At 37.6% G+C, this 25,466-nt stretch overlaps 1 protein-coding gene across 2 annotated transcripts; it reads right to left on the reverse strand.

Moving 5' to 3' along the window:
• Nucleotides 1–2,329: 2,329 nt before the first annotated feature.
• Nucleotides 2,330–19,111, reverse strand: GABPB1 (GA binding protein transcription factor, beta subunit 1). Of its 2 annotated transcripts, none has more exons than XM_009886124.1 (8): nt 19,004–19,111; nt 17,962–18,129; nt 17,284–17,478; nt 16,058–16,169; nt 15,548–15,661; nt 10,482–10,667; nt 8,997–9,112; nt 2,330–4,121 (listed from the first exon to the last, which is right to left on the reverse strand). In XM_009886124.1, the coding sequence occupies exons 1-8, from the start codon at nt 19,109–19,111 to the stop codon at nt 3,969–3,971; spliced, it is 1,152 nt and encodes a 383-aa protein (XP_009884426.1). In that variant the 3' UTR covers nt 2,330–3,968. The 2 variants fall into 2 exon arrangements, with proteins under 2 accessions (XP_009884426.1, XP_009884425.1); XM_009886123.1 differs by having other exon boundaries at nt 2,336–4,121; nt 16,022–16,169.
• Between the last annotated feature and the right edge of the window lie 6,355 nt (nt 19,112–25,466).

Here is a 25,466-nt window from a genome sequence, read left to right on the forward strand (position 1 = left end):
TCATCCCCCCAAGTCTTCAGTCCCCATGCTGTCAGTCCCTCGCTGCTAGAAGGAAAGGCATTACAATTATTGCCAGTTCCAGAACTGCAATACATAGCAGCAATGATCCTCTCCGGGGCTTTCCTGCCCTTCCAGATCAGACCAGGTCACACTGAAGGGTGATGTTCCTCCACTGATATCACCCTAGATTGCTGAGCTGGGAAAAAAACCATCTTTTTCCCCACACTGTGCTTGCTTTTCTCACATGTGATATGCATAAGCACTGGGATTTGGCCTTGCGTCTCCAGAATTCCTCCAAGAACTCCACCTGGATTGTGCTCAGTTTGGAAGAACAGCCATGTAGATTCCCCCTTATTTCCGTTCTTGGACCTGGAAACACATCCTGACCTGTCTTTGGCAGCATGACCTTTGACACTCTACTCAACGGTGAGCACTTATCTTCACCAGAAGGAACTCGCTTGCTCTACACTGATACCAGGCAGCCCTGGGAAAAGAGAGAGGTAGGACTTATGGACTAAGCACCAGAAAGAGAAATTATTACATATCACTATATACGCTTGCCCTATTCTTGCTGTACACCCTAGGCTCCTGCTTAGGGCTGGCCCTGCTGGATACAGGATACCAGGCTAGGCAGACCCTTCATCTGATATCTGACAGAAGTTTCTCTGTGCTCGTCATACAGAAGAAAACTGGCTGTCAGAGCAGGTTTGATTTTCTGCCTCATGTACTATAATGCAGCCTAAACGCTTTCACTACTGTAGAAAGCTCTTACATCTTTCCCCACAGTGTACTTTCTACAGAACAGTGTGAAAACCTTTCCTAGCTTCTGCTGCGATTAGATATTTGAGAAAGAACTGTTTCATAGATATGACAAAGATGCTCTGATACACGCACATCAGATTAATATACTGAAATTAAAAAAATTGATAAAAAAGGCACTGAATGTAGAAGTGCAAGAAGTGCACAAAACCCCCATACCATTCATCTGCTTTATCTCACATTTCTCTGGAAACATTAGGAAAGAAATAACAAGCTACCCACACACTTAGTACCAATTCATGAACTTCTCTTGGCTTTACTGTAAATGCTGCCATAAAGGGGGACAAAGAAGGTGAGATGGGGCTGGCATCAAGCACAGGACCAACTCAAAAAGAGCTCAGAGTTCCCAAAAAACTGTGATTCTAGCTCATTACAAGTAACTAATACATTACTTTAATATATGGGCGCCTGTTCAGAGAAAGCTGGTAGCTAATTACACTTAGGATTTCAATTTGGAACAGCAAATAAGGAGCAATACTTTTAACAATGTTTTCAGAGCTAAACTACACAATAAATATTCCATGCGACATATACCCTACACTTCTGCTCAAAGGTGATCGTTTCATCAGGCTGGTTTCTCATTCTGCGCAGAAGAGAACAAACAGCAGGTCCTGTTCGGAACTAGAATAAGATAGGTGACAATGAATTACAGGTAGAGTAAATATTGCTGGTGATAAATAAATTTTTGTTATAGCTACCCTGCACTTGGCAGGATTTTGTTACAGACAATGAGGAATAGAATATTTGCTCACAGGAAGCAGAATTAATAGAAAAGGTTCCTTTCATTGTTTGCTACAAAGGTCCATGCCGTCAAAACCGTGGGAAATTCTCCATTTGGACATGAACATTACCACTATCACTCCTCCGACTAACGCTGAAATTCTTATCGTTATTAAGAGTTCACAGAGATTAAACTGTAGTTAAGTTTGTGGGATGTGAGGACACAAATGTTATTTTGATCACAGAATAATTCAATGGGAGCAATGCCTAACCAGCACATTTAACTGGACTAACTGCTTCTCGCATTTGCTAGTGACATAACGGATAGTTTCTGAAAAAAAACCCCAAAACTAAAATAGAGCAATTTCCAGTTAGTCACTGCACAAGGCTTGCTTCAAGTCCTAGCACCAGCTGAGCACAATTAGATCCTTGAAAATAATTCTTCTAAAAACCACCACCATAGATTTTCCATTTTTTATTATCTTTTGATTATTTTGGGGTCAAATTTGCCAATCAGGATCAAATTTGCCAAATTTATACAAATACTAGGATAGTTAGGAATTTTTCCTAACTGTCAATTCTATAAACTCAAGTCAAAGTTTGAAGAAGGAAGATTTTACTTCGTATTGTATAATGCAATTCTGTCCTCACACCTCCATCCTACCTTGAAGGCTATTCTAAGCCTAAAAATGTTTTTTTCATATTTTTTCTGAATGCCTAACACAGCACAGCTTTGACCTTCTAAGGCGCATACAAAACAAGTGAAATGGAATTGATTCTACGCTATATATATGTGGAAAAGATATTTAATTGTAAAATAGAAAAAGTAGGCCAGAGTACAGTTTTAAGGGTAATTCTTCTGTGTACAGTATAGGTAAACTAGACTTTTTGCTTAAGTTTATATAAACAATTCCATAAAAGCAGTGAAACATGGAACAACAAAGCAAAGCACAAAGAGTTTTATCTTACAAAAATGGGATCTGCACAGTAGTTCAAAATTTAATGTAACACAGCACTGAACAATCTTAAGGCAGCTCAGTCTAAGCACAGGACTAGAAGCCAGGAACTCCTGAGATCCATTCCCAGGTCTACCACAGATTCACGTGGTCTTGGGCCAGTCATTTAACGTTCCCTGTGTTGCGCTAATACCAGTTATAAAACTGAGACAATAACACTCACTTACCTGCCTCAGGCAGTACAGTAAGGGTTCTTTAAAAGATTTTACAATGGTCTGAAGATGTAACGTGCTATATAAATCCTAAGCATAATAGATCACTGCACAGACACACACAAACACAGTATCACAGTGAAGAACAATGATGCTAGGTAAGAAGAGCATCACTACAACATAAAAAGTTCCTTGTCCAATTGCATAATTAAAATGCAAAAGTCCGTTTAGAAAAAATGTATCACCGAAATAATTTCAAGGCTATTGGGGAAAACAGATCAATAGGAATATTCTAAAAGAACTACTATTTGTGTTCCAGTGGAGGCATTCTTTTCTATGTGTTACTGAACTTTAAAATGTTTGTACAGAAAAATTGTAAGACACACAAAGTGAGGTTTCAATGCCTCCACTACCAAATTTTAAATTGTCTCTAATGTGTAAATTAAGATTTTTTTGTTCTTTTTAATTACAAATTACATTCTTCCAAGAAACATACCATCCACAATAAAACTGGCTGCTAGTTTACTTCAAATGACCTATAGGCTAAACATTTTTCTCATAATTTTTCTCATCTTTGCTGAAAAATACCTATGCAAGATGTATGTGTAGAAATTATAAAAACATGCAGCATATGTACAAACTGAAAAGTTTAAAAAATATTAGCTTCATATACATGTAAATCTACTTGGATATATCTGAAATTAAATATAAAAATTTCACCGCCTAAAATAAAAAAAACCCCAAAAATGGTTTTCAGAGAATCTGAGACAACTACTTAAAGCTGTACAAAGACTTCCACCTGGAAATGTCTTACTCTGAGAAGTTTAAGTTGTTACCATGTAGAAATAACTGTTAATTCATTTTGTCACATAATTCACTTTGAAGTTGTCAGCTTAAATCAACAACATCACCCTTAAAACTGTTCTGTTTTTCAGAAGTTAGATTCATACTAAAATCAAAAATTTCACAAAAACATTGGCTTCTCATGTTTCTGGATCCCTTCAAAAAGATTTATCAACTCATTTGAAACTGTAAAAAAAACAACTATTTACAGTATTTCATTTTAAATACTTTTCACAATTTCTAAATTCAGAGTTTTTATGTTACAAGAAATTATCAGAGCTCACGGCTTAAGTCCAGTTATCAACTTGTAGCATCTTCTCTATCATGTAATCCTGTGTCTGTACCTATATAGCGTACAGTTCAAGATTGTACTGCAGGTTTTTGAAAGTAACAGGCTTTGCAGTATGTTCACTTTTTATTAAACAGCTTCTTTATTAGTCTGGAGGCGGTTCATTGCCTCTAACTTCTGCCGATAGGCCTCTGCTTCTTGTTCTTTCTTTAGAAGCTGCTGACGGTATTTTTGTGCTTCTCTGTTAGCCTCATCCAGCTGTTTCTGAAGAGTTTCTCTTTCCTATTAGAAAAAGAACCAGCAATATTTTGTCAAATGTGTATCAAAGACAAGTTAAAAAGGCAAATACTTTTTTCTTTACTTGTAGCTGAAGTGTTAGGGTATCATGTAGAAACCATTCAGCTTACTCAGGCAAACATATGTGAATGCTGCTACGTAAATTAGATACGAACTATCCCACCAGACAAGTCCCCCACAGTAAGGCTTCAAGTGTAAGTATAGTAAACTCAAGTCTATTTAGCTGCAAAGATACCAAGCAAGTCTCCATGGAAAAAAAGTGAAATAAAAAAGTGGAAGCATGGTGATCAAATACTAATGTAATATATTAACATTTCTCCAACGATTCAATTCCCTTTGTTACTTTTTTCTTTTTTAAATTAACTTCTAATACGATTGGAAACCAATCTAACAGGATTGTCCCTTTCTGTTGTATTTTTAATTAGACGGTATAATCAAAACCTGTTACTTAACAGCAGTTTGCACTGGAAAGTGACAGCTGCCCACTAGCTGTAATATACGCATAACTGGCTTCTACATGGAGTGATGGATACTGTGCGATCCAGAGGTATAATTACATTCCCAAAGACACCACATTTTTATGAATTAACAGGCATTTGGCTAGATAAGCTTTTTCAATTCAAAAGAAGTAACTTAAGGCTCCATCCTGCATACAAGTTTGTTGGGGACGGCTATAAAATGGTTTCCAAGCAAAATAACATGGGAAATGCCACTTCCTATGAAGCTGCCTTAGGAACTAAGGAGAACGTATTTCTATCGCTAGTGACGTAGGTACTGTCATTTTGTTTGATGCTGCACTGAGCCCAATTGAAAAAGCAATTTGCTTGGAAAATAGTTTTGTTTTGATCTTCAACCAAATACCATTTCATTAAAGTGCATCATACTTTTATGAGTAAGGTATTTGATTTCAAATCATTCCTTCCACTGTAGTTGTTAAGTGGCCATGGGAGGGAGTTTTTCAGAGAAGAAAGCTATCTCCCAGAAAAACAAAACTCTCATCAAAAACTGAGGTCCAGTGAAAACAAGTTGCCTTTTCACCTTATTCCCATCCCAGCAGTTCAGTATCACATTCCCATTTAACACCTCGAACAGTTGTCAGAACTTTCTCCCCGCACACCCCCATAACACCATCCCTATTCTTCACCTCTTTGATGCACTCACATATTTTCATGGTCAGAGCCTGAAAATACAAAATACTCTGCCTCCCTTCTACTTGCTACTGTTCTCAGTACTTGTCACAGCCACATTTAGCAGTCACATGCTGTGCTGAATGTGCTGGGATATAATGACATAGGTGATCAGATCATTACTAACAGCAGCATCTGTATGGCAAAAACAACAGGTGAAGGAGAGATGTTATGAACAGGTTATAAAGACTAGCTATAATACAGAATAGAACAAACTCCATTAAGTGCAACCTGATTTTACATAGGACTTTAAGAGCTGAAGGAAGCAAGATAGAATTTGCTTCATGTGGAGCACACGCTAATAAAATGAGAGCTCATCTGATCTTGCTTACTTATTTGAAAACAAAGTTCAGCTTCCAACCCTGAAAATTTGTATTCTGCTTTTTAAGCAACATGTAGCAAACTAGACTGACAAATGCCAAATGAACAGTAGAACGTACATCCCAAAGGATCTGAAATCCAACAATGATGTTCCAGCACCAGTCCAACCAAAACACACCGCTGTTTCTGTAAGTTATCTATATCTTCTATGGGTAGCCAACACCTTACATAAAACAGCCTCGTGGAGTAGAAAGCTGGTGAAAAGAGCTACAGGATAGTTCTCAGGGAAGTAGTTAAAACAGTTGATCCTGCTACATGTGGAAAGCAACCCTTCCCTCTTGAGGGCACTCAGCTCTGGGATATACTGAGCTGGGCATTTCTGTCTATCTCATGAATTTGTCACATAAAAAACGTCAGAAATCTTCTACTGGCAGGAAGCAAAGCTGCTCTATCTACTGGGCTGCAGAAGAATAAGAACCACCAGTAGCTCAGTGGCCAGTGGTTCTGCAGTGCATTACAAAAAGCAAGGCGCTATCACTATGATGGAGTGTGTGCAGACTACAAACACTTGGGGGTGGAGAGGTTCTCAGACCACATCGTATGAGTTATTTCCCACAGAAGAGAGAAATACAGCCACGTACCCACAAGGAGTATAGCACATTAAGTAAGGCATAGAAAAAAGGGAAAAAAAAGTCTCAGTGGCAGAGACAAGAAGATAAAACCGGTATCCACCGGACAGACTAGCAATTCAAAGCGTGTAAGGTTAGTCCAGCAACTAATTGGTGTAGTTTTTAGATATAGTCCTAACGTAAACAGAATGAGTTAAGGAACTGAGGCCATGTATACTGTCTAACTAGGCAGTGGAAAGAAGCCGATGCTTCCGGAGAAGCAATGCAGATCTACAGTGGACCGAACAGTGAAAATTGGTTCCTTAACTTTGACATCTGGAATAGGGAGGATTGTATCTGCTGTTAATTTCATCAAATCCAGAAAGTGTTCTTAGGGCATTCTTTAGAAAACAACAGAAAGTGTTCTAATTATCTGAAGTCCTTTTGTATCAGTATAAAAACCTACGCAGGTAAAAATCAAATTAGAGGATCCTGAGTGCTCTTAAGAAATCTTCCATTTTATCAGGGAATTTTCTTCATTATATAAAGTATGGATATGAATTCACTAATATAACTGATCTACAATTATGCTAATTTTTTTTTAGTCTAATGACATTATTGTCCTGGTTCTAATGCTTTTCACCTTTCAAACATGCAACGCGTGAAAGACAGACAAATTCAAGAATGAAAATAAAATTCACTGTATGTTAATGAATTATGCATGAAAATGAAAAACAGAGTATCTGTGTGACAGGTTGTTTGGGTTTTTTTGCTGCCATCCTATGTTTAAAATATTAAACCTTTTAGGAAAACTACTATCACTCTTCAAAATCAGCTGAAGTGTTTGACCTTAATAGACTCAAGAGAGAAAAATCAAAAAACACCATCATAGCTTTAGTCGTTCACAATACTTTCACAGGCAAGTTTGTTACCTCACAGGAATGGGAGGTTGTTCAACTTAAAGATTTCCAAACTCCAGTTAACTGTTCATACACTAGAAATTTAAAACAGTTGAAGAAAGCACTCTTAGCCTTGAATCAACTCTTCATAATACCAAAAAGGAATGAATCACCAAATAAAACAAGCAACAAAGGTTTTCTACATTAAAAAAAAATATTTTAATGAGGGGAGGGGTCCCACTCCATCCAAATTCAAATATCTACCACCTTCTATGATGATGAAGTTTGACATGAACTGACTTTATATGCACTTCTTTAAAGTCCCTGTTACCAAAGTGAGGTGGCACCATACCCCTGTGAACCACAATAAGGCTCCTGAAGTCAACTGGCCTCCACACAGAAGCAGAGCTCCGCATGTGCATTTCCAGTTGTACAGGCAGGGACTAAGTCAGTCATCAAAACTTGCACTTAAGAGTAACAGATACTGTCACTCATTTAAACCAACTACTTTTGATATCGGAGAAACGTGTTTAAAGCTTGTAATTGAAACTGGTAATCCCCTTAAAAGAATTATTTGTACTGTTATACCAACTATCTGTAATTAGGAACAGGTCAATTCATTCCTTAACCAATCTAGATATTTTTTCCTTCGCCTAACAGAATTACTAAAATACTTAAGGAAACATAATTTCCTTTATGAATAATTCAGGCAGATGTTTAAAAGTGTGAACAAAATAAATGCTTTTATTGTAACAGTTATACATTTTAAAAAATGCAGCAACGAAATTTCAACTGTCATGATAATCTGTAATGACCACAAAGCTGCAAAGGCCGAAAGTATTTGATGTGAAGACTTCGGGACAGGCAAAGTAAGTAATGAAAGGTGGTAATTACTGTTATTAGACATGAACAACACATAGCACATACTGTACAACAAAAAGTATTCAATTAGGCACAATTCAATAATATGAACTGGAGAATACAACCTTTGATAAATGAAGTATCATGGAGTTGACAGAATGAGAACTTACAGCCTAGTCAAGGCAGACAGTACTTTTCATAAACTTTTGGCCAAAACCGGCCAGCACAGGTAGAAGTAACAGAAGGAATGAGATGGTTGACCTATTGTGGCTAATATAAAAAAAGCTACAATTTTAAATTTAACAGCTACATCTATTTGTCATATATAAAAAGAAAAGCTCTCTCAACATTGTTAGGTCTTCCACACTATAATTAAAAAAAAAAAAAACAACCAAAACCCAACAACAAACACCACGATGGTGCAAAGATGTGTCATAGTAAACTGCTCCAGAAATTAAAAGAAAAAAAAGGAGGGGGGGGTGGGGAAGCAGATAAAAAGTGACAATCTTACTGTTTTGCATTTCCATTAACAGTCATCTAGATATCATGAATGGAAAGGAAACGTTGCTAAAATTATGATCTCACAATCAGGACAAGCATGTGGTTATAACAGAAAGAAAGTACTCATTCACTGCTAGCGGAAAGAGTCAAGTCATTTGATAACGTATCGGTACTGAGTTTTAAAAACTAGCTAGTGAACTTAAAGGAAAAACACAAAAACTAAGTTATCAAATACTTAAACAAGTGTCACCTTTATGTGCACGACCAGAGGATGAAGCAAATAGCCTTCCTATATTCTTTTTACAACAACTTTGTAAAAGATTAATTCCAGTAACAGGAGACTGAACAAGTTATTGTTTCACACACTTCATTCTGTGGTAACACAGAAATTAAACTCTAGAACGCAAAAAAAAAACAAACCCACAACCAAATACTCAGTGCTGAACAATCTGGTTAACACACATCACGTAATATACTCCTTACTTCTATTTCTGCAGACTCCACACGATTTTCAACAATCTCAATGCACTGTCTCTTCAATGGCGGTTCTTCACTTATCACAGTTTCTTCAGCAATGTCTGTTGCTGGAACTGTTAATACTGAAAACATATTTGTACATATAAATACATCTACTTCAAACAATATTTACATTATATAAAATTCATATAATTAAGTAATTTTATTAACAGCACTAAAATGCAAAGACTTTCCTTTATGAAAACACAATTATACAATAAAGCGCATTATAAAGTCATTACAGGGAAAATTTACTAAAAACTTTGGCTGCTGCTATGCTACTGAAGAACTTAAATTCTGTTAATGAGGTCTACAATAGCTGGCTGTAACTCTGGAGTATCATTGCCATTTTTCAGAGTAAACCGACATTGGAAGTGAACTGCAGCAGTTACCAGTTTGTCAGTTCTGTAACTTACGTAGCAGACCATGTCCTTTATAATGTTTCTTAAGCAACTACTAAACGCAAAACTGGCCACTAAATACAAAACTGGCTTTTGATTTTGATTAATTAGAACACCTTAGGTAATCTGAAAATCCAATAGTTATTAACCTAGAAGGTAAAAAATTAGGGATCTAAAGAAATTCATACTCTAATTTACTCATGCAACCATCTGGCAAATAAATGTTGTAACTGTCACTTCATTTACTAGCTACACACATTCATGGTTTCCAATAACTAGCTGTACTTGTTCAGACAGACTGTGAACCAAATCATGTGTCTCCAGCGTGCAACTCTTCAAGCTCCACACTGAGAGTCCTCTTAAATAAACCAGAGAAGGAATCGCTTTTGTCTAAATAATAGTGGCAGAGCATCTTTAAAAGAAACCACCCAAAACACATGTGTGTCACAAAATAGCACTTATTACACTAGCAGCTTCCACAAACAAAGTACGTATGACGCAGCAGGTCAATTTGTGTCACACTGGCTTCACTGGTTCTGCACTGCTCCTCTAAAACCTCAAGCATGTATGACTTGGCTTCTGTTTGGTTAAGAACACACTGCCTGGGACTTGCACAGCTTGCTTCATGCATCAGATTTCTAAATCCAAGCCTGACCTCCCCACAGAATTTCCATCAAGGAAACAGCATAAGTATTGGAAGAAGGCTTTTGTTTTACTCCATCTTTTAGATTTCATAACAAGCTTGCAAGAACCAAACTTACTGAAGGCAAAGCAAGTATTTATCACTTTTCCCTTAAATGTCCCATTTCTCTTCCATACAGTTTAGTAATTCTTCCGTTCTTTCTCCTAATGCAGAGGCTCAGCTAACATGTGGTAACTCACTGAACTAGAGTAGCTCGTGTGTCTGAGCCTTTTGCAGCGTAAGAACTCAAAGATGTGTTTAAATTGATAATTACAGTAAATTGTCCAAGCTAGTTGTCCCTAACAATTTATTATTATTACTATAACTAAAATAGCTCCTCAAGCTCAAACCGTATAAGTTTCCACTCACCTTGCTGTCCATCTGGCATGGTCACAATGATTGGCTGCCCTATTCCACTGGTTGGAATCGAATGCAGATTACCAAGCTGAATGCCGTCTGTAACTATAGTAATGACTTGCTGACCTCCAGAACTGACAACTTGCTGAATAGCACCATCCACAGATTCTGCAGTCACAACTTCTTCTGTGGCCACAACTATCAACAGATTAGTAAAGGAATTGAGTCAATTTATAAACTAAGCTTTATGATTTCAAATGCATTTTGGTACAGCTGAGAAAAAATTTCTTCCGTGTCTTTGAAAATTTGATTCCTCCCACCCCCCAATTAATGCGTTACTACATATTAGATTGTTAATAGAAATCTTTCACCAGGCCTACATAAAGCACTAAGAGTTTGAAATATAGATGCAACTCTGTCCTGGTTTACCTTGCTCAATATAATCTTTTTTTAATTTAGCCTGTTTCCTAATAGATACGCTCCACTCAAAACTGATGCTTGGGGTTCAGTGTTAACATGGCAGCAAGAACAAGAGTTGTTTCTAAGAACACAAATAAATTTTGCATTATACATAAACGGGGCCAAGTTATACTAACAGCAGAATAAAACAAACAAAAAACCCCTGCAACAAACAAAAAAACCCCAACTTGAAATACTAGCTTGAAACTAGTCCTCAAACAGTGCCTTGCCAGGACCCAGCCCCGATTTCGCTGCTTAACATGTTGGTCTTCAAAACAGTAACAGACAGAGATTCTAGAGAATCTTAAAGTTTTCTCTGTATTACATGGGTACTTCAAACAGAACCACAACTTTAACTATTATACAAAGTATGAAACGGGACTAAAGGAAAAGTTCTGCTGAGTTGACTTTTTTATACCTTTGAAGGAGAAAGATATAGCTTAAAAAGTAAAATAAACATCGTACGTATGTAATTTTATAGGTAAAAGTAAAAATAAAAAATCCCAGGTCAACTAAGTATTTCAAATTCATGATTCAATAATGAGTATACAGCTGTGAACTCTCACAGTTCTATATGACATCTATAAATCAAGGTAAGATAAGGCAAAGACTGCATTCAGAACTACAACACATACCACAGCTTGCTCTATACACTGTAACTGGGGTCTTGAACTACCACCTTTATTTTTAAAAGCAACAAGGTACTGAGACAAAGAGCAAGATCACTAGTAGCACAATCAAAGAATTTCAAGCACACTAACTCTGTATTTTATTTTCAATTTGTCAGGGTAAAAGCAAAGCCTTTGATTTAAATCATGGACATTAGAGTGCTTTCTATCTACAGAGATGAAATTAAAACCCTATAGACTGTGTTGTGATGCTCGAGATGAGAGAAGGTAGATAAAACCCTGAAGCTTTCATCTTTTAAGTTAATTACAATATAACACACACACAAAAATCACTCTGTAGTTCAAATAATGACTACAGTCATTGCCTTCTGAAGATCTTTATGTTCAGAGATTACTGTCCTATAGCACTGCATAAATATTCACAGAGTGTTTATTCAGTAAACCAAAACAGTAAGTCCTACATGAATAAGTGGTGTTGTACTGAACTTGATTTGCCTTCCAAGTACAGGCTCAGCAGTAAGAAAGACCACTGTCACAAAAAATTCCAAGTTGCAACTGCCAATGCTAGCTGCTGTGGCAAACAGCTCTGATCTTTCAGTTTCAAACTCAACATTGGGCTTTTAGTTCTGGAAGGAAACATTATTACACTTTCTTCAGACCATGAAAGAAAAACGGAGGTTTTGGCTAAAAAGAAGTTATTCTGTATAAAAGAAAGTTATCCCCATAAATACAGTCCTTATTCCTTCCTTGCTCTCCTTCCATATCTATATCCATATAATCGCTAGTTACCATGCTATTTCCTATGGAAGGAAAGCTGAAGTCATTTAAAACAGCAGCACTATTATTTTCAAGAATCGCTGTATTATGTACATTATTTTCTTCTGCAGTGGGGAGGGGGAGAGAACACCTGCAAATTCAGTAACATATATGCCTTATTGCAACATAAGCATACCAAATACTGTGTTCCAAATACACATCTTAAATCAGATTTTTTCTAATCCAATAGTTCCATACATATATTATGTACCACATTTGTACATAACATCCACATCCTCAAATATACTTCATCTGTGTAACGATTTAAAAAAAGCATGATTCTATTCAGCTCCACTGAGAAGCACCTTTCTTTCTTTGGTTTTACAAAATTGATTCTAACTGTAAGACATGAAGAACTAGCAGAAGGAGATCAAGGTAAAATTAACTTGGAAAAAGGAGAAAAACCTAGAGAGAAACAACATAAAAGGCAGAACTGAAGTGCTTTGTCCAAGTTTATACAGTTTTAAATACAGGAGGCTAAATACAGGGTAAGAGCCAAAACCAAAATTCTCAATCCTACAATTTTTGAGACTATCTATAAATGGAACTTTAACAAGAGGAGCACAAACAGAAGGGGTTTTTTTTGTTGTTGGTTTGTTTTTTTTTTCTTGAACGCACTTACTACTGATGCACAGGTGACAAAAAGCGCTTTTGTATTCTTTTCACTTTATAGACTATTAAAGGAGAAAGAACCCAGGAAATAATTTGCAGACAGTAAGATGCTGCAAGACTGCCCACGCGTCTGCATAAAAATGAAAGCAGAACAGAAATAAACAGGAGGGTTAGGTATGAGGCACACTGCATTACTGGAGGTGGGAAGCTACTGCATCAAGACTTCAAGCTTATTCCTTCCTGCCTGTCATCTCCTGCCTCCTCTCTAGTAATATTTATTTGCAGTGGTTTACTGAGATGTAACGTAGGTTACACTGCACCACTGCAAGGGTAGGGCCATGAAACATGAGAACACTCAGCTACCGAAGTCTACTACTGAGTCCTGGATACGCAACTAATGCTCTGTAATCCCATGCAATCCCTTCTCGAGTTTCTCTCTCTTACAATTAGATCTGAGTTTCATTTAAATATATTAATTGATTGAAATCATCGGCAGCTTCTTCTGTAATGAAAGGTACTGCGTTCTGGTTTTGAATCAGCCACTTCACTGGCAATATTTAAATGTCATAAACCAGTTTAGCTGCACTTCGGTAGTGCTTTGAGAAGTAGTAGAAGAAAAGAGCTGTACTAAGAAGAAATCCTGCAGGACTTCAAAATACTTAAGAGATGAAAACTCAGGTACATGTTGGAATGCAGCTGTCATGTCAGCAAGTCTGAAAGTACAGATCTCATCTATGTTTTCAGTGACCACTGTGTCCTTAAGAATGATGTTATCTGCAGAGCTGAATTCTGTGAAAATTTTTAAGCACCAAAGACTTGGGCCACGCAAAGTATCTCAGTTCTGTAAAATTTATCGTATTGACCATCACCAACAAAAAGACAAAACAAGTGTACTTCTTTAGAAAGATGGTCAGAAAAAATCGTGTTTCCATAAGCATCATAAATTCCTTGATCGACATAAGGTTGCTGCTCTACATAGTTACCTCCAGTCAGTGGCTTTAAAGTTAGCCTCATCTTAGTACATATCCCATCACTAAAATCCCAAGCTAACTTGGAAATAAGGCTGTAGTGCTACATTTCAGTATAATAAACACTATAAATACTGAATAAACAAAAAAGCTATCTGGCCTACCATACAACTCCAGTAGCTACAGACATCATACTGCCTGAGACAACTGTGGAGCAACATCTGCAAAACAGCACTGGGCAAGTAAAACACGCATGAAATACTTCACAGCTTTCTTTAGAAAGCTAGCTCTCCACCAAAACACCTTTTGGGACTCTCGGAATAATAGTCATTTTTATTCAAGTATACCATACAGCCTACTTCAGAGACAAAAACTAGGCATTTGTGTCCCAAAGCTCGCTAACAAAGAGTTAGCATACACTTGACATCCTAAGTGCTAGTTTTAGCTGATTTTTTACGCGATGGCAAGATATTAACATACATCGTAATTGGAAAATATGGTCTGGAAGAGAAGTTTAGTGGCATCCTCTTATAAAGTAACTTTCAATAACTCAGAAGCCTTTGATCACATTTCAACCTTATTGTAGATGGTACTACAACTTGCTTAAATTATAAAAGGAGGTCTTTTCCTCGCTTATATCTCTCTTTCTCAAACCTGTTAGTGGCAATGACTAGTAGTTATAATACACTTTGACGCTGTAAGACTCCTGACTGCCATTCCTTTCTTCACTTTGTATGTTGTAACGAACAGAAGTGAAAAAGTACACAAAGCAACCACCACATTATTCAGAAGGAACAGATAAAGATATCCAGGACAACCTGCAGAGTATGGAACCTTCACCAAAGTTTTTTTGCGGACAAAGCAGTAACTGGAAAAGATCCGTGGGACGGGGGCGTAGGTTTTTTTATGTTAAGAAAGAGGAATGTCAAACTTGGGAACTAGTGGCAATGGAATTCCTTGTGCCTTTCTGGCTTATTGTCATAGCCTTATGGCCTGCTTCTTCCCAGGAGAACAATCACATATTGCTAGGCTTACCTTTCCCTGAAGTGCCATTGCAGCATGCCAGCCTGAAGTGGGACATACTAATCACTACGTATTGTCATAAATGCAAGTAGAATGCCTCAATGTTGAAAAGAATACCCACCGACATTCTAATTCTAATCAACAAATATTCTTCTGCCTTTTGGGTGAAAGATTAAGAAAACTGCTGACAAGGTATATGCAAACAACATTGGGGGCCATTTCCCAATATTTAACAAAAAGAAGCATTCAAAGAAAATATTCACCCACCCAATGCAACTAGATTGTATGTAGACAGAAGTGTGAATTCAATCTCCTGAATTATGCTTGCTTTCAGCAAGATGAATGCTACTCACATTAGGCCCTGAAATACCAGTTGTGGCCAGAAATCTTATTAAGAAATAATTGTACAGATGAATCTGGCAACCTTCCAGGTGAAAGTAAAGGAAAAACTGTTCATGCTGAAAAAAGGAAGGAAGATTGTCATCTCATTTCTGCATGAACTGTATCTCCAAAAGTGTCAGTTACGTACTTTTAGTTTATTAAATGAGGTTAAATGACTTAGCTTTCTAACCTGGTGTTTCTGAAGAATTAGACAGTGGAGCTGATGCTTCTGCTAAAGCTGCCAATGTGGCTAATACTGACGTCGATGAATTTCCAAACTGTACAGCAGACACTCCTGTTTCATCTAGTAGGATAAAAAAAAAAAAAAAAGTCAGGTGATAAATTTAAAACCAATGAAGTCCTTTTTTTATTACTATTGCACTGAAGCTTCTAACATGCACGCACACTGTTCTCAGCGATGTTCTGATAAACCAAAGTGCTATTCTGAAGGCAGGTTTGTTAAGCAACGACAACTTCCGATAATTTATCTCTGTGAAGACTGTTGTTTTAAGTACCTAGATATTTACAACACATAAAAAACACTGCAGAGTAACACGGTAACTACTCTATTCTTACCACTGTTTTTCCTCAAGCCTTTTCACTAAATGGTTAAAATCAATTAAAGTATAAAATCCCAGTAGCTATCCTATAGACATCTAAATACCTGTTCCATTTGATGTATTTGCAGAAGATACCAGACCTGTTAGGTTCACCACCCCTCCAGGTCCAATGATGAACTGCGGCGTAGCTGCGTGTATTGTCACAGTGTCTGGACTCTCTGGATTCGTATTGATTTGGTTCTGCATTGCAATCTAGGAGACAAAGGTAATAATATAATGCCAATTGTAGATATAAAGAAGTTATTTACCTTGTGAGAAATAGAATTATTGCACATTCCACTTAAATGTGGAAGACCTCCCTCATTATACTCATGCAATATACACACACTGTGTCACATCTTGTGTTCCAAGTACACGAGAAACATTTTTTTGGCTGAAATATAAAGACAAAAGGTCTGTTGAAGTGAAAGAGAATAATGACCGCTACTTCTCCTTTCCATTTATTGTAAACAAAGAAGACCATATAAAACCAAAGCCCTTTTGTAGACATGCAATCTCAAGTGTCTAAAACAGAGACCTGAAGAACCAAGACTGATGTGGTGGCTAAATGCCGTGAAAATTGGCTTGGACAGCTTAGTAATTGCCAGGAATTGTAGATGGCATTCTTCTTTTTGTCTTTCTTTGAATGATTATTAACTTTTATTTACTATACCCTTTTGGCCATGAAGATGAGGGTAAACGAACAGACCAGAAACTCATACAGTTCAAGACGTAGGGGAACAATAATATACAGTGGCATAATGGTATTTTTTGGTTTGCTTTCTATTCTTTTCTCAATGACGCTTAGCTTTTACTTTGTCTTTAAGACCACTATTGAACAGTGAGCTCACATTTCCATGGAAATATCTATTATAATCCTGATCCCAATCACTTCTCCAACAATTCAATCCTAGTTTTTCTCATTCAGGAACAATTGCCGTCTCTCCTTATCCCCAACTCTGTTAAGAAATTAATATCCCTATTATGAAGCTAATTGAACACCAGGGTATAGTCAAAACATATTGGCAGAGTAGGGAGTTAAGTTTTTTTTCACCTTGCTTGTGAAGGCTCCACTTAGCTCTGCATATACTAAAATTTAAGAAAATAAAGAATACCTACCCTTGATTTTGTAGGTGGTGAAAATGCTCTTTGGCCAACTAATATTTACTAAAATTAATCTAATTTCCATGTCATGGACTAGACTGGGGTCTAGCATTGTCAGTCAATAGATGATCTCACAGCTGCTATGTATGAAAAGCTTAGTTTATCACATGTATAAACATGTACTTTGCTGTAAGTTCCCTTAACATCATGAATCAAAAATTACCTGTAATATTTCTGCAAGGTCTTCATTTCCATTGTCTACTGCAATATCTAATGCCGTTTTGCAAAATTTACTCTGAGCATGAACATCTGCTCCGTACTTGATTAGGAGTTCTACAACTTCTTGGTGGTTATGTTCAGTAGCCCAGTGAAGTGCAGTCATTTTGAGCATGTCCTTTGCGTTGACATCAGCACCATGCTACAAACAAGATCATTGCATAAACTATGACATTAGAAGTATCTGAATTAAATAATGCTGGTCACAGAATGAAGCCCAAAATTGTCTTTCTCTAGAGTAATATCCTGTTACCTCACATTTACAGATGTATTAAAATTACTTCAATCTAACTACCAAATAAATTATTTACGTCAAGGGATTAAAGACTCCCTAAAACATAGCACGTCTTGGTTCCAAAACCTGTCACACAATGTGAAAACGTTTCACAATGTGTGAAATTAGGAAGTAGTCTTATTTGGAAACAGCACTAAATAATTCTCCTGGAATCATGATTTTAATGCTAAAATGAACTACAGTTTAATACGGAAAGAAAGCACTCAATGAACACAGCATAAACACTCATATCTTTTCAATGCTGGTTTCATGACTAAAAGGAAATTGCAAATATTTGATCATAAACCATTGTAATATCCCCGCCTCAGACCTTGTTTCAGCAGTCTTTACCTTAAGTAAGACTTCTACTATGCTGGCATGGCCTTCTGATGCTGCCATATGTAACGGAGTTCTGTCCACTTTGGTTCTGGCATCCCGACTTACACCTGCTCGCAGCAACACTTCTGTTGTTGAGTAGTGTCCATACTGTGCTGCTAGATGAAGTGGAGATGTTCCCAACTGTAACGTAACAGGAAAAGTAGAATTTTAACAGATGTCAGCGTAAAGTATTTCTTCTTATTCTATCAAACTCAGCTGTCAGGTCACCACTTCAAATCATTCTCCCTTGCAGTCCCAAGGAAAGAAGCTGTCAGTGCTTTTACAGAGCACGAGGAAGAAAAAAAAATATTTCTTTTACTCCCCCTAATAATCATAACACACACAAAGCAGCTCACCAAAAGCAACTTTTGGAGGTCTGTGCTACGTTTTTTCTGTCTTTGTGAGGTTTCAAGGAGCCTAACCCCATTTTTAGTGTTGGTCAACACGCCATACCAACATTGGAAGGGAACTCTGGAAGCCATTTAAGTCCAATCTCCTGCTCAAAACAGAGTCAACTTAAAAGTTAGGTCATTAAGTAGATTAAGGCTCTTAAGGGCTTGTAAATCCCCTAGAAATTTAGGTACCTGACTTGACTATACAACCTATTCAAAAGCAGGCACCTCCACAAGGCAACTCAGAGTCCCTATATCAGGGAACTCTCAGCTGCACATATTAGGTAGTTGGTTCTGCTTTCTTAATTAAGACCTCTTACTGTACTAAATGCATAAAACACAATAACTAGGAGGATGATTGCTGCTTTCTCCCGTTACCCATTCCAAAGTTCATCTTAAACGCCACCAGAACAAGCTCATTCACAGTCTGTTACTAAAATCAGGAGGTGATATGAAGAAACAAGACTTTAATTTTGCATTAGATGTTAGATGATGTGACGGCAGAATTCCAAGAAGAAACTCCCAAGGCTGGCAATATAAATGCTTAATTGTAATAATCCTGTCGTCTTCTTCATGTGAGAAAAGTGAAAGGATTTACCGAATACTACAAAAGTTTTCATTACCCAATCTGTGGTAAAAGGTGCTCCATTTGCCATCAAAATGCGAACTTCGTCATCTTGACCTGCTCTTGCAGCTTCTAAAAGTTTCTTTCCCAAATCTACCAGTGACATCTAGTGAAGGACATAAAGGAATATAAAGAAAAATAATATTAATACTATTTTAGGTAAACAAGTGCTGCTGTCATTTTTTTTAATAATTTCTGAACTACTCCAAGTTCAAAAACTGGAGTTGGTATTTCAGCCACGGAACAAGCTTTATTGATTGCAATAAGCAGCTGGATTTTAAAATTATTTTTATCAGCCAAACAGTGGGGTGAATATTTCAGTATTACAATGCCATAACTTTGCAGCTGCTATGGTTACATCAAACTAAATTTAAACTGAACTGTATGCACATTTCTTATAACAGAAAGTGGTTCAGAAGCTCTCACCTGATACTGCAACCTTCTGCAGCTTTGTGCAGCTTTCAAATGGTGCTACATCATGGCTGCTGTCGCACGCCCAAAGGCACTACATTCCCTTATCCAGAACACCTATGTGTATTTAAAAGGTACCGCTATGTAAACGCATTTAGATAGATATGAAAGAGAACACCTTTCTGACTTCTTGTCCATCACTATCAATTCATTTTGTTTACCCTAAAATATAATTTCTGTATGCCTAGCTACAAAACGACACGACAGGATTATATTGTTGTACTATTTGCAACAGATATATGAACTAAAATGTCTGCCTGAAAACAAACATTACTACCTGCTTCAACTGCCTACAGTTACTAAAAACATAAGTGCAAAAGTTTGGTTGAGACATGATGGAGATAATAGCTGAAAAACTTTCACATCATCTTTAGATAATCCTTTTATAGCACTCAAAGTTCCATATAATACAGAGCACACAAAACTATATATAGACAAATGACACCTAGGTTTTCCAGTCACAAGCAAAGTTAAGCCTGTATTACTAATAACAATTATTAATAATTGGCGATGCAACCAATTTCCTACACAAATTTAGAGTATATCAATTTAAAAAAATCCCCATAAGATAATTTTTTATCTCTTTTCTTAAACATACATTTCTATCACAAAACCAACATATTTAGAAAAGTTCTCTGCACCTGGCTCAACTGGCAAAATCTGTGTGGTATATTGCTCAATAAGCTGAAAGCTATTGACTTTGGAAGAAATTAGAAAGGAAGATGGAAATACTGCAAATGGAGAACTCCCAACATGTATCAGTAGAGCCATGAACTGGAGCAGTTACCTCTTTGTCTACAGAACTGACTGCAGGCAGCAATATCCCCTTCACCAAGATAATACTCCATTTATGTCCATCCTTCTAGTACACATGGACATGTTGATTTGTCTCCAGCCAGAAAAGGGAAGAGGAGCAGGAAGGTGGCAGGACAGGACAAATACTGACAACGGGAAAAGGAAGGAAAAAAGGAGTAGAGAGTCAGATGCAGAGGAAGGGACAACAGCTGACTCTCTTCCATGAAGAAAAAGAACAAAAGAGAAACAGCAATAAGACAAAATCTACTATCCCTGTTAAAGGGAGACAATAACAGGACAGAGAGGGCATTTGGCAGAGAAATGAAGGAATATAGCACTCCCTTTAGATGGCACCCTTTTTTTTTTAGTGGGAGGAAGGGGTGAGGGGAGTGCAGTTTAAGAAGGAAAAAAGCACACACAGACACACATACTTTTTCTGGTGGTCTAATATCACCACATCAATGTCCTTAGAAGCAAAAGGAAAGCTGGAACTTAATGCAAAATACTGAAGTTAGGAACTAATTCAGAAATACAACAATTCATTTTCCTTGGGGTTTGGTTTGTTTGTTTTAAACACCAGTAGAGAGAAGGAACTAATAAAGCCTCCTTTTGGAATTACAGAACAATTGAGGCTGGAGGGGACCTGTCAAAGTCACCTAGTTGAACCTCCCAGTCAGAGCTGGCCCAACAGGCTGTCTGCGCAGGGCTCAGTCCTGTTGAGTTCTGAATGTGTCTGTGGATGAACATCCCACCACTTCTTCAGCCTTGTTCCAGTGTCTGACCACCCTCATGGTAAGAGCTGCCTTCTGTGTATACCTGTCTCTCCCCACTAACCAAAACCAGAGCCTCGGTAACAAGCTTATACTTGATGTCTGCTAGACAACAAAAATAGGTGAACTAAATTACAGTACATATGTTTAACAACTACACCTATTCAGAACCCACTGACTACATCTATACTGATGAAATGAACTGCAAAGTTGTTAACAAATCCCTATGCAGGAAAATCAAGCGGTAAAAAAAATTCAGTTATGGTGGCCTGCAAAATACAAGTCTCACTCCCAGGAGATGTTAAGGACAAACTTCAGCCCGAGATCAACAGCTTTTCAGAGTCTCGCTGAACCACTACTGTTGAACACACTGTCAGAGTGACAGTACGTCAGTTCTCATCTCAATGCAAAACTAAACAGTATTGTACTACACTCAATAAGAAATGTTCTAATCAAGGAAAAAAGAGGGACATGGAAGATCATACATGACATAACCTTCATTGCCACATATTACTTATATTAACCACCACTCTCTTGGTTGATATAAAGTGTTTGTATTTTATAAACAATCACAAAGCATCACAGAAGTTTACATACGTTTCATGATACAGAATTTTAACTTCAGTTAAAATGACACAAATTTATTTTAGAAAGGAAGTAGAAGTTTCAGTTCTCACAAGGTACTTGAAAGCATGCTTGGGCCATCTAGTGGAAGAAAGTTAAAAACCTCGTGAAATTACACTGTTGAGCTCAAAAATAAAAATCACATTATATGTCACTAATGCACTGACAAGAGCAACTGAAGAGGCCTTTCCAACAAAAGACTCATGCCCATTTAGTCACTTTTAACCAACGAATACTGGCATTCACAAAATTTCTCAAGAGCACCCAACCCAAAGCCGATTTCTACTTGGCAGACCATTCCAAAGATCAGTATTGTAAAAGATCTGGAAACCCCTGAGTAATAACACGCCCCACACTTCCCTCCATACTCCTCCACTGCTAGTGCTGGGACGTACTGAGAAGGGTCCGCCGTGTCAGAATTTCCCTTTCTTCACTTTCCAGAAAAATTCTTCAGCTGCTCTCTTGAGATCAGTTAGTCACACTACAATAGCACAGTGATACTATCAAAAGCCAAGTTCTGTATACAGTACAATAAGATATATTTAAAATTAAAATGAGATTTCCATTTCAAACCAGTACTCTTAGTTAAGCACTGCTTCTACTCCATGTCGTGTTACAAATCAACCCTGCTGAACCATGTTAGAGAGTGTACTTTTCAGTAACTGTGTCATTTCCATCAATCTTGGCTAGCACGACTGCTGGGTGGTGCTTTATAAGAGGATTCTTTCAGACAATAAATACATCGCTGCCTCTGATATAAAGTCCTGAGACTATTGTATTTACTCTTACGGCAATCTGAGTATGTTTTCAGACTTCTAACAGTTCCTACACAACTGTGTGAACAGAGGGTTTTATCTGCAATTGAATAAATAGGGAAGAGCTTCTGCTGGGTTTGGACTACTTTGCATTAACCACCCCCTGAACTTCCACATTTCATTACTGCAACACATTCTGTACAGTATCATAAGCCAGATGCCACAATTAACTGCTAATTAAAACTTACATCAAGTTATTATTGCTATTTTACTTCTGTTCCATAAGAAATTACACTGCTTTTTTCTATCCATCTTAGACTTAAGTTTTTATACATTCTCTAAAACTCTGAACATCATGCTATTACCACAGAGGTACATAACAGCACCTGACTGGAGTTTTGGTGGAACTGTGTGTAAAACGGGCTCTGTGGGGAAGGAGAGGAACTGAAAAACATGCAGCTTGGGAAGCCTGCTGTCCCACACCACAGCCTACAGACAACGGAGCAGCAGAGTCTGCAGTCCAAAGGAAGAAGATTAAGTTTGGCTTAAAATACTGCAGCACCTTTCAGACTGGTGTCCTACCCTAGGGATCCTGGACCCTTATTCCCCTTCGGCCACTGCAGTGGTGAACATCAGCTGGTCAAAACCAACAGGCACGAAACAGTTGTTGCAGAACATTTGCTAACATGGAGACGTCACAGCCGCCAGTGTACTTCTGCCAAGGCACACACCTAAAAGAGATATACTTACCCTAGAAGAGCAAGGAAAGCAGCGGTGCAATTTTACCAAAGGTAAACTGAATCAATATGCACCATACCTATAAGGATTTGCAATCATTCCTAAAAGCCCCAGGACAAGGTTCCATAAAATATTAATTAAACAGGTTTCCCTACTGAAGTGACACGCAGCAGAATTACACTTGGAAAAAGACAGCTTGAGAGCCATCATCTCTCCCACCCATTACATCTGGTAACAGAACACCCTTTTCAGAATGTCTTTTTCTTTCCATTATTTAAAAAAAAATAATCAGATCTTCAGAAATGCTACCACCCTAATGATTTCAACATTGCACAGTATTGCTAGAAATTTAGAAGAGTAATTTCTAACTGATTTTATATACCTATCCATACTAAGTCAAAAATATTTTGAAGTCAGAGTACAAAGAGTTTGCAATAACTATTTAAATCTTTAATCAAGCACTGTTTTAATCATTATTAGAATTGAAATAATAAGATCAACTTGCTTTATTTTTTTTTACATCCTGAGAGAACTTGAACTCAGAACAAGTCTTCAAAAAGCCTTTCATTTCAGTTACAGTTTTGTAACTTTTAAAGGAACTGGAAGGTCTGCATTAAACGTAGGTGTACTTCCATGTGCTAACATCTCTTCAAAACTTTGGTATGTGTTTACCATATACATCATTTAATAGTGATTTAATAGTGATTATAGCGACTTACATGGGATAAACTCAAAAAGTTCCTGTGTTGTTTCCTAAGGGAATCATACCCTTCCAAATGTATTTTGAGTCATTTCACATCATGCTTCAAATCTTAATATAAGTATCATAGGCTTAGAGTATGCATACTTCTATTATGATAATGAAAATTACATTAATATATTAATAGCAGTCAGCTTTAATTCCAGTGCTTTCAGCTTTCCTCTGTGACCGTGTTGTGTTTGTAACTAAAGTCTCTCTAGTTTGTTTAAACGGCAACATGACCTTCAGGTAGGACTATGTATGCATCAGATGAAAAATACCTGATTTGAGAAGAGAGATCAGAAATGCAAACGTATTGTTGAGTAGCTTAGTGGTTAAGATGGTCAAGCCTGTATTTATGCAGGTCCATCCTCCAATTAGGTTCACACATTAATTTAAATTAGCTCCAATCATCAATGTAACTCCATTAAATAATGCAGATGGTTAAAAAGTCTTGTCCTTAAAAAGGAGAGCACAGATTTGGCCATTATCTGCAACAAAATGCAACATCTAAAAAATATTATTATGCAACAAGGGCAAACCATTGGCACCAACCAAGATTTGGGTTGGCACTGGCAGCAAGCTACAAAGCTTTCAGAGGTGAGTTTGGCAGCAGATAACAAAATTTACATACCGGCACCTAAACCTGCCATAACGTAAGAATCTAAGGACTTGTGATGTAGCCTTTGAACTGTACTACAGGCTTAAGAGTCTGTTTCAGATTGATTGAAACTTGGAAGTATGGTCAAACAAAAATCACCACCCTCTCCAATTTTATTATGGGGAATCTTCCTTGACAGTTCCTGTCTAACACATAGGCCTAAAAAAAACTAGAAAACAAACTGTTTTCAGCAAAGAAAGTGGGTCACAAACAAGAGTCTACATCTACTGTATGCTGATCTGCCACGTACACTCTTAACATTATTTACCCAGCAGATTTAGGTACCCTTACAAGTACTTGTGTGTGCATACACACCTCAGCCAAACTGCTTAGTCTTACTAATACTTCAGAAGTCATGAATAATTTAAAAAAAAAAAACAAACCAACATTAACCTAAAGTACTCCAAGATCTGCATTCACAACCTTTAGCACACTTAACTCTAATATGCAACATTTGCCATTAAATAAAGACTACCTTAGTAAGCAGGTTAAAGGACAACATACAACTGCTTTAAGTTAAAAACTCAAAGCACAGACGACTTCCTACAGGGGATTTCACCGACGTGCTATCAGACAGCACCTCACCGACTGAAACTACTGTGACTACTAGGAGAGAGAAGAAAAACAACAGTCCGAACTAACACATCTCATCCCAGGTTTATGCTCCCATCACACGCTTTATTAAGAGTCCAAAGCGAGAGTTACAGATTCCGGGCGAGGGACGCCGCAGAGGAGGGAAGCGCTCCCCTCCCACCCCAGCTGCCTCTCCTCAGGGCACCTTTGGCGCCAAGCTCCGGCACGCAGCTCAGCCGCCCCCGGGGCGCCGGGCCGTGACAGGAACCGGCCACCTCGCCCCACCCGAGGCCCGACACGGGCCCCACGCGGCCCAGAGCGGGCTGCCCAGCGGG

This window comes from Charadrius vociferus, unplaced genomic scaffold (assembly GCF_000708025.1).
Source record: "Charadrius vociferus isolate BGI_N301 unplaced genomic scaffold, ASM70802v2 scaffold365, whole genome shotgun sequence".
Taxonomy (NCBI): Eukaryota; Metazoa; Chordata; class Aves; order Charadriiformes; family Charadriidae; genus Charadrius; species Charadrius vociferus.